General features: G+C 44.3%; 1 protein-coding gene across 2 annotated transcripts in view; it reads right to left on the reverse strand.

The window, feature by feature from the left end:
- TTC26 (tetratricopeptide repeat domain 26) overlaps positions 1-5082 on the reverse strand; it is a 53231-nt gene extending 48149 nt beyond the window's left edge. The window contains exons 1-3 of one of the 2 annotated variants that reach the window (XM_038559423.1): positions 4802-5082; positions 3859-3996; positions 255-347 (exon numbers count right to left, since the gene is read on the reverse strand). In XM_038559423.1, coding sequence (XP_038415351.1) covers positions 255-347; positions 3859-3996; positions 4802-4804 — 234 coding nt within the window. In that variant the 5' untranslated portion in view covers positions 4805-5082. The remainder of the gene's footprint in view (positions 1-254; positions 348-3858; positions 3997-4801) is intronic. The other variant, XM_038559422.1, reaches the window with a different exon arrangement.
- Between the last annotated feature and the right edge of the window lie 5064 nt (positions 5083-10146).

Here is a 10146-nt window from a genome sequence, read left to right on the forward strand (position 1 = left end):
TTATAGAAGATTTCTGAAGCAATACATCAAGCAAGAGCCAATGGTTGCCTCTGTTAACAAAGAAATAGGATTGGGGAAGGCAGACAGGTGATGTTTTTTCTTTTTACTTTCTTCCTTGTGTAGTGTTTAAATTTTACCAGAAGCATGTATTATTATAATACAAAGCTTAAAAAGTTTTTCAAAATCCTTATGTTATATATATATATATATATATATATATATATATTTTTTTTTTTTTTTTTTTTTTTACTAACCTCCAAAGCTCTCTTGTAGTCACCCAGGTGAAAAGCACAGTATCCAATCCACAAATTAGTATCCTCTTCTTGTTCCCCAACATGACGTTTGAACTTCAATTTAAAATTTTATGAAAAAAAGGAAGGGTGGGAGAGAAGGATGGAGGGAAGAAAGAAGAAAAGAAAGAGAGAGGGAAAGAAAGGAAGGAAGAAAGAAAGAAAAACTTTTAATAAATTCTCTTTAAAAAACTGCTATGTTGGGGTGCCTGGCTGGCTTATTCAGTGGAGCTCTTGATCTCAGGGTTGAGTTCACACTCCACACTGGGTGTAGAGATTACTTTAAAAAAAATTAAAAACCAAACCATTATGTTAAGCTACTGATAAAAAATAGGAAATCACAAGTAACAGAAGCTAGACAATAGTGTTCAATTAAGCCTATACATAGGGAACTTAGTACAATTACTTTTTTTTTTTTTTTAAGATTTTTATTTATTTATTTATTTTAAGGTAGACTCCAGGACTCCTTGGGTGGCTCAGCGGGCAGGCTCATCTGCCTTTGGCTCAGGGCATGATCCCAGAGTTCTGGGTGCTTCAGTGGTTGAGCAACTGCCTTTGGTTCAGGTCGCAGGCTGGGATCCTGGGATCTGTCCTGCATTGGGCTCCCCACAGGAAGCCTGCTTCTCCCTCTGCCTGTGTCTCTGCCTGTCTCTCTCTAAATGTGTCTCTCATGAATAAACAAATAAAATATTAAAAAAAAAAAAGTCAGAGGTTCAACTGACTGATCCTTCCAGGTGCCCCAGCACAATTACCTCCTAATTGTCATGGAAACATATTTACTTTTGAATGTTGCAACATCTAACAGAATATACATTTTATTTATTCCACTAAGCATCATCAAATGTTGGAACAATTAAGGCTACAGAACAACTGAAACATGCTCTAGTGAAACAATATATAACTGTATGATCATCTCAATTCCTTTCAATGTCAGGAATTAAAAGAATTTTAATATCTGCTTTATACATTATTCAAGAAAACTATAACACAGATAATTTCTTAGACATTCACAAGGTGAAAATTTCTAGTTCTCTTAATATTTCCAGTTGAAAGAAAATCATATATTTTCAAAATTTCACATTTGTTTCTCTGCATTTACTAACACCTTATTCCAGAAAGTATTTAAGAGTTATCCCACAACAATTCTGGGGGCTATTAAGGAACACGAGAATTATGTGAAGTATCTAATGCCATATAATTGAAGGTTACTGAGATGATGCAATGAACTCAAGGCCACCACAGCCAGGGGAGATAGAAGCAGGGACCACGACAGACCACGGACCCCATTACCTGTGTTCTCACCCTCCATGTTCTACTGCCTTCCAACTCACACTTCAAACCTGTCCCATTAGGGCACACATATATTTATTCATAGGTATGACCTTTCACTGAGAGTAAGCCTTTAAATCATTCCATTATTCTTGAATAGGCTTACCAGAGCCCACAGGAATTACCGATATTCAGAACACTAGCCTCATGTACGTCCACTGTGAAAAAATATTTATGAATTCCCCTGCCAACATTAGTCCTGTTTTGGAGGAAAGGAATGAGGCCTTGAAGGAGGAGTTTGAACTCCCATGGTAAGATGAGAGTTTTCCATTCTACAGGCTGATAAACCAAAAACATTGGGGAGAAAAATGAATAGGGAGCCACTGCATATTTATAGATCATTGTTACAGAACACTGGCTGCCTTGACTGTTACAAGATGAAGACATCCATTAATCCTTTCTGGTCTAGGACAAGAACTTACTCCTGTAGTTAATGCCCTAACATTAAAAATCTTTCTTTCACAAAATGCTGTGGATTTGAGAACAGTGCCTCAAGTCTGAAGAAATACTTATTTGAAGCCTCCCTAAATTTGCTCCAGAAATTGCCTGGAAGCACAAAAGAGCTCATGAGACCCTCTCCCTGCAAACCACAGCAGTTCTCATCCCCATATATCATGGTGCTTTGGCTGGCCATCTAAGAGTGTAAGCACAGAACAGAACCTCCTCAACAACTTAAAAGCAGTGTGGGATTCCATATAAGGAAAATGTGGTCATTGTCTTAAAGAAAGAAGAGAAACAAGAGACTGATAAAATATACCTACCACTCAGTCTATTGATTTGCAGAGCTAGAAAGGCTTTCTAAGCCAATTTCCCTACTTTAATGATGAGAAAGCTAACACCAAAAAAATCAAACAAGGTACTCAAGATCAGAGCTAGTGAGAAACAGGACTACTCATGGAAGACTAAGAAATATATGAAGCTAATTATAACAATTATTGTTGGGACACCTGGGTGGCTTAGCGGTTGGGGGTCTGCCTTTAGCTCAGGGTGTGATTCTGGAGTCCTGGGATCGAGTCCCACGTCGGGCTCCCTGCGTGGAGCCTGCTTCTCCCTCTGCCTGTGTCTCTGCCTCTCTCTCTGTGTCTCTCATGAATAAATAAATAAAATCTTTAAAAAAAAAAAAAACTTCATCTTTTCATTGTTTGGTGTGCCCCTTCATTTCTCCTATAACGTGTGATGCTCACAAGGCAGTTTCTCAAAGTATAGTGTCCTTGGACCACCTACATCAGAAGCACTTGGGCTACTCGTTAAAAATATAGGTTCCTGAGCACCACTATCGACTGATCTGTAAAGAATCGGAATCCCTAGGCAGGAATCCAGGAATATACATTTTAATAAGTACCCTAGGTGATACTGATGCATATTAAAAGTTGAGAACTAAAAAAAAAAAAAAAAAAAAAAAAAAAAAAAGTTGAGAACTACTGCCATAGAGATTTGAAGTATTCCCTGAACACACAGTAGTCTAGACAATAAGCATGAAGCATGATGGTATTTAAATGATCCAAATTTTATAATATATAATAAGAATAAATCAAAATTGGCCAGGGGTCAGGATAAACATTGTGTGAACTGATGCTATATTAAATGTTCCTCCAGGGGCGTCTGAGTGGCTCAGTGGTTGAGCATCTGCCTTTGGCTCAGGTTGTGATCCCGGGTCCCGGGCTTGAGTCCCGCATTACAATTCCCACAGGGGGCCTGCTTCTCCCTCTGCCTATGTCTCTGCCTCTCTCTGTGTTTCTCATGAATAAATAAGTAAAATCTAAATAAATAAATACATAAATGTCCCTCCATATTTTTAGCTGAATTCACCATCAGTGGGACTAGACATAATTAAGAGTATCCCTCAAGAAGTATATCGGGCAGCTCGAGTGGCTCAGCGGTTTAGCGCTGCCTTCAGCCCAGGGCATGATCCTGGAGACCCAGGATCCAGTCCCGCGTCAGGCTCCCTGCATGGGGCCTGCTTCTCCCTCTGCCTGTCTCTCTCTCTCTCTCTCTCTCTCTGTGTCTCTCATGAATAAATAAAATCTTAAAAAAAAAAAAAGAAGTATATCTTCTTAGTTCATCTTTAATCAGGTATATTGTTAACATGGAATCTGCAACATATGCCTGACTAGATTTGCAGGAAGCCCCCCTACAGCACCCACCTGTTCCAACAGCATAGCAACCAGCATTCAACCAAGCATTCATCCACCAGCTCCTGGCATCCACCTCCTAAGAAGCAACCTTCTTTGGGCATTACCTCCAACAGGGTAATCGCTCCAGTGAAATCCCTTTGCGAAAGCAGCTCCTCCAGTTTCGGAATCTTCCTACCTTTCTTCTTTCTTTTGTCTGTGTGAGGCAGGTCCCCGCCTACAGCAGGTTTGGCCCTTGAAAGCATCTGTGAAGGAAGCAACAAAAACAGCTGTACATCCAATTCCAATGGTCAGCTTTATTTTAAAAAAAAATATTTTATTTATTCATGAGAGACACAGAGAGAGAGGTAAAGACACAAGCAGGCTCCCTGCAGGGAGCGTGATGAGGGACTCGATCCCGGGACCCCGGGGTCACGACCTGGGCTGAAGGCGCCTCTAGGATCAGTTTTTTTTTTTTTTTAATGATAGTCACACAGAGAGAGAGAGAGAGAGAGAGAGGCAGAGACACAGGCAGAGGGAGAAGCAGGCTCCATGCACCGGGAGCCCGACGTGGGATTCGATCTCGGGTCTCTGGGATGGCGCCCTGGGCCAAAGGCAGGCGCTAAACCGCTGCGCCACCCAGGGATCCCTAGGATCAGTTTTTAAACTCAGAGCATCAGCGTGTCAAATCCTTAACAACGAACCCAGGGAAGCCCATTCAAACTCTATACAACCCGTATTTCTCCAAAAGGGCCATCGCCCTGGACGTGAGCTGAACCCAACGGCTACTACATCTTCTCTGTCAATTCATTCGAGTGGGGACATCTCAGCCTTTCCTTGGCCTCTAACCATCCCGCGGGCAGCTCAGGGGCGGGGGTTGGGGGAGAAGCAGGGGAAGAAAGCCTGGAGGTGTTTACAGCTGCATCCCTGGCTCCCGAGAGAACAGGGGTAGCGCAGGGAGCTCCCCCTCCGCTCACACCCCTACGCTTAACCCACAGGCGTGCTGGGAACCTCCGATCTCCAGTCCTGGGATCTACTCAAAGTTCTCCCTCCCTGTTCAGAGCCACTCACCATCTTGGCGTTGGTTCTGTGAGCCCCTTCCCCGGACCGACAGCCGAGGCCCAGCCTCGGCGCCTCTCGGCATCCGCGCAGCTCTCTCCGTCTCCACAGCAACCCGCAGGGAAGGGGGGGCGGAGCCCGGTCCTTCGCTGAGAAGCGCTCTCGGGAGCACCGGTGCTCGCCGCTTTTTGGTTCCGTCTCCCTTCCGCCGCCGCAGGCGTGCAAGTTCTTTAGGAGGAGAGGCGTCGTCCTCTGCTGCGGGAGCGGAAGTTTCGTATCTCTGCTTACGGGTTTACTCTAAGGAAAAAAAAAAAAAAAACACACCGAATCCCAGTGGCATTTGTTTTTCAAGTGCGAGTTTCCTGGGAAAGTGATTTTCACGGACCACTTCCGGTTTGGGCCGCGTTGGGCTCCATAGCAACCCGCGGCGCGGACTTGCACGTGATCCCGGGCCTCAGGTCTCCCCGAGGCTTAGCGGGAAAGCGCTGAGCCCAGGGAGTTGGCGTTTGCAGGCGGGAATTCACCAAAATACAGTTTCTTATTTACATAGGTAAACGTTATAAGGAACTGTAATAATTGCATGTTGATTGGGCGACTTAATTTATCTACTTGGCTCCCGAACTGAGTTACCACGGCTGCAGGGGGAGGATGAAAGCACCGCCCTGTGGAAATGTTGGAGCTGGAAGGAATCTTGAGGGACAATCGGTCCAATCGAGCGGAAGGAGGGTTCGTTTCACTTGGAGGTGGGCGGGGGGGGGGGGGGAGGCCCGCAAGCCAGTAACAACCACCCGGAACTTTTGCAACGAAGAAAGGCTGCATATTGATGCGGCGCCACACAGAAGGGGGAGTCAATGCTCAGAAGACCTAAACTCTTCCCAACAGTGGCTTACAGCCAGGGTTTTTTTTTTTTTTTAATTTTATTTTTTAAAGATCTAATTAATTTATTCATGAGAGACACAGGCGGAGGGAGAAGCAGGCTCCGTGCAGGGAGCCCGACGCAGGACTCGATTCCAGGACCCCGGGGTTCAGGGTTTAGGACCTGAGCCAAAGGCAGAGGTTCAACCACTGAGCCACCCGGGGTGGGGGGGCAGGCAGGGTTTTTAAAGGGTGAAGATTCAGGGGGAAAGGGTCTGAGGGCCTGGGATGTGCTGATTGATCACGGATTAGGTCCCCTGTAATATTTCCTTGCCTGATCATCCTATCTTTTCTGGCGTCGCCCAGTCTAGCTGCTGTGTGATTGTAGTGAGGTGGCCGTTCTGCTTTGGGGGCCTGGAACTGTAAAACATTCAAGGCAGAGTGCATTGGTGATGTCATTTCTAGAGTACAAAGGCAAAAGTTCTACGTCCCGTGCCTATCGCGAAGCTGCAAATTAATATTTTTTTCTTGCACACCTGACACATTGTGCTTGTTATCTCGGGCAGAACAGCATCCCACAGACTTTTGGGGAGGCAACTTTATATGACCTCCTGAGGTGTTTTGTTTGTTTGTTTGTTTGTTTGTTTATTTATTTATTTATTTATTATTTATTTATTTATTTATGATAGTCACAGAGAGAGAGAGAGAGAGAGAGAGAGGCAGAGACACAGGCAGAGGGAGAAGCAGGCTCCATGCACCGGGAGCCCGATGTGGGATTCGATCCCGGGTCTCCAGGATCGCGCCCTGGGCCAAAGGCAGGCGCCAAACCGCTGCGCCACCCAGGGATCCCTGCAGATTTCTTTTAACAGTCGCTAAGGCCTACGTCGTGACCCTGGTCAGAGGCAGCGGGGAGCAATCTGTCTGAATTGTGGGGTCTGTTGGTGTTTGCATCCCAAGTTTCACCTTGAGAATTAGCAGACTAAGGAACTAACATCTGGAGTATCCTCCCAAGGGTAAAGGTAGGTGTGGCATGGTTGAGTTACATTGCACACCACTCTATACAACTAGCCGTATAGAGACTCGTGTATACTATCATAAACTCATAAGGGCAGGTGTGGTTTCCTAGATTCTTTTGCTTCCTCCATGCTCCAGCCCTTGCCTCCTACCACCCCTCACTCGGAGATTAAATAAATGACTGCCGGGGGGATCCCTGGGTGGCGCAGCGGTTTGGCGCCTGCCTTTGGCCCAGGGCGCGATCCTGGACACCCGGGATCGAATCCCACGTCAGGCTCCCGGTGCATGGAGCCTGCTTCTCTCTCTGCCTGTGTCTCTGCGTCTCTCTCTCTCTGTGTGACTATCATAAGTAAATAAAAATTAAAAATAAATAATAAATAAATAAATAAATGACTGCATATCTTAATTCACTGATACATACATTTTTGTATACATGTAAGTGTCCTTAAATTGAAAGATAGGAATATGCATAGACTTAAGAAATGCACAAAATCACCAGCACTATACTTATATTTCTGGTACCAAATGTTAGAAATATCTCTACTTTTTAAAATATTTTATTTATTTATTCATGAGAGACAGAGAGGCAGAGACATAGAAGCAGGCTCCATGCAGGGAGCCTGACATGGGACTCGATCCCAGGACCATGGGATCATGCCCTGAGCTGAAGGCAGACGCTCAACTGCTGAGCCACCCAGGCGTCCCGAAATATCTCTACTTTTAGTTGAATTGAAAGCAAAATTAATTTTCAGCTCTTCTTTATGGAAGTCTACATATTTTTGTAATTGCTTTATTGAAATATCATTCAAATATTAAACATCCTTTTGAAGCACATAATTCATGGACTTTTAGTACAAGTATCTCCTGCTTTTTGAAAGTTCATGTTTTGCCACTTCACTTTTATGGAAAAGCTGCATAAATACCTGTTTTTGCTAACCAAAAGAAATCTTTGCAAAAGTGAAAATAGCATGCAGCACTTGTATCTCATCAAGAGCGGCAGCTTGTACCTGAACAGCAAGAGTGGTGCTGCCAAGGTCCTTCATTGGGAACCACACTCTGCGTCCCAGCATCAAGCCACCTGAGCTTTGTTGTGTCTGTGAGTGTCTGTGCTTAATCTAGATTTACTCCATGCATCTATTAGCAAGATGTGCCCTAAGGTATCAGGAAAGAGAGGTGATTATTTGGATCTGGGAGTGCCTGAAAATTTTCCCATATACATTAATAGTGATTGCTTTTCTTTTTTTAAAAAAGATTTATTTGTTTTAGAAGGAGAGAGAGAGAGAGAAAGCATGCACACAAATGGAGGGTGGGGGAGGGGCAGAGAGAGATTCAAGCAGGTTCCATGCTGAGCACATACCTTGGAGCTCAATGCAGGGCTCCATTCCATGACCCTGAGATCATGACCTGACCCAAAATCAAGAGTCCGTTGTTCAACCAACTGAACCACCCAGCCGTCCCACTAGTAATTACTTTAAGACATTTTAGCTTAGGAAAGTTTTCATAGGAACACTTTCAGATAGCAAGGGATGCAGAGTTGTGCCTCCGTTACCACTATCAAATTCTGGAACACTTTCATCATCCCCAAAAGAAACCCTATATCCATCAGTACTCATTCATCATTCCTTTCCTCCCCTTAACCTCTGGCAACCACTTAATCTGTTTTCTGTCTTTGTGGATTTGCCTATTCTGAACATTTCATGCAAACGAAGTCACACAAACAGATTTCCACATACCATATTTCTAAATATTGAAAAATTTTATTGTTTATTAATTTTAAGGTTTTTTTTTTTTTTAATTTATTCATGAGAGACACACAGAGAGAGGCAGAGACATAGGCAGAGGGAGAAGCAGGCTCCACACAGGGAGCCCAATGCAGGACTCAATACCAGGACCCCAGGATCATGACCTGAGCCGAAGGCAGATGCTCAACCACTGAGCCACCCAGGTCCCCTAAATTTTGAAATATTTTAAATTAACCTAGCAAACTGTTAGGCAAAATATTTTTATCCCCCTGACTTGACAAATACACCATTCTGGAGAAGGTCAGGTTGCAATTTAGAATTCTCAGACTTGGGATCCGTGGGTGGCTCAGTGTTTGAGCACCTGACTTTAGCCCAGGGCGTGATCCTGGAGTCCCGGGATTGAGTCCCACATCGGGCTCCCTGTGTGGAGCCTGCTTCTTTCTCTGCCTATGTCTCTAGAGGCCTCTTTCTCTCTCTCTCTCATGAATAAATAAATAAAATCTTAAAAAACAAAAAAAATCTCAGACTTCCCAGAATTCTGTTGCTTGAGATGGCAGGGTGGAGAGAGCCAGCCCCAGCCCTCTGCCCATCTCCTTCACTTCTCAGCCCAGGCTCCATCCTACACTGAGGTGCTGTGTGTCCTGTGTGGAGTCACCTACTCCCCTGACAGCTGTCACCCCCTGATTCCTACAGGCAGGTCAGGCTCAGAGAAGAGACCTGCTCAGGCTTGGGTGAAACAGGCTTTGGGTTGAATGGGCAGGCGATTCAGAGTCCTAGGCACTACAGCATGGTGAGGAGAGCACCTTGGCTCCATGGCCTCAGAGCAGGCCTTTTGTTACCAGAGTCTAAGGGCGATATTGCTAGTAATGGTATAAACAACCTGTAGATCTTGCTAGATCTATTGAAATAACATCTGATTTCCAGTAGTTTGGGATACTTCTTTAAACCTCTAAATCCCTGTAGAGGTTGTTTGAACTGTAGCTGTAATTATGCAGGGCAGAATTTGGCATATGGAGTGTACTTGAGAAGAAGCTATTATTTCCAACTGTAGCTGAACCGAAGGTATTATGAAACATATGATAACATAGACACAGAAAAGCTGATTGCATGAGCAAGAGGTAAAGTTGCAACTGGCAGCTTTATTGCGGTGGCAACAGAACAGCAGTTTCTGGGAGATTGTAAAAAAAATAATCCAGACTGTGATAATGGATGTATGACTATGTAAATTTACCAGAAAACAGTGAATTTTACATTTGAAACAGGTGAATTTTATGACATGGAAATTGCACCTTGCTAGATCAATGAGGTTTTTTGAAAGGATTTTATTTATTTGACAGAGAGATAGAGAACACAAGCAGGCAGAGCAGGAGAGGGAGAAGCACTCCCCACTGAGCAGGGAGCCCAATGCGAGACTCGATCCCAGGACCCTGGGATCATGAGCTAAGCCGAAAGCAGATGCTTAACTGACTAAGCTACCCAGGAGCCCTGATCAATGAGTTTTTTTAAAAAGATATATTTATTTGACAGAGACAGAGCAGAGGGAGAGAGAGATTCTCAAGCAGATTCCCCACTGAACATGTAGCCTACTGAGGGCTCGATCTCATGACCCTGAGATCATGACTGAGCTGAAATCAAAAGTCAGATGCTTAACTGACTGAGCCACCCAGGTGCCCCTAGATCTGTGTGTTTTGTTTTTGAAAGTAATCCAGACGTTATTTCAGAGTGATGTCCCAGAGTCTATTACTC

Source organism: Canis lupus, chromosome 16 (assembly GCF_011100685.1).
Source record: "Canis lupus familiaris isolate Mischka breed German Shepherd chromosome 16, alternate assembly UU_Cfam_GSD_1.0, whole genome shotgun sequence".
In the NCBI taxonomy this organism is placed as follows: Eukaryota; Metazoa; Chordata; class Mammalia; order Carnivora; family Canidae; genus Canis; species Canis lupus.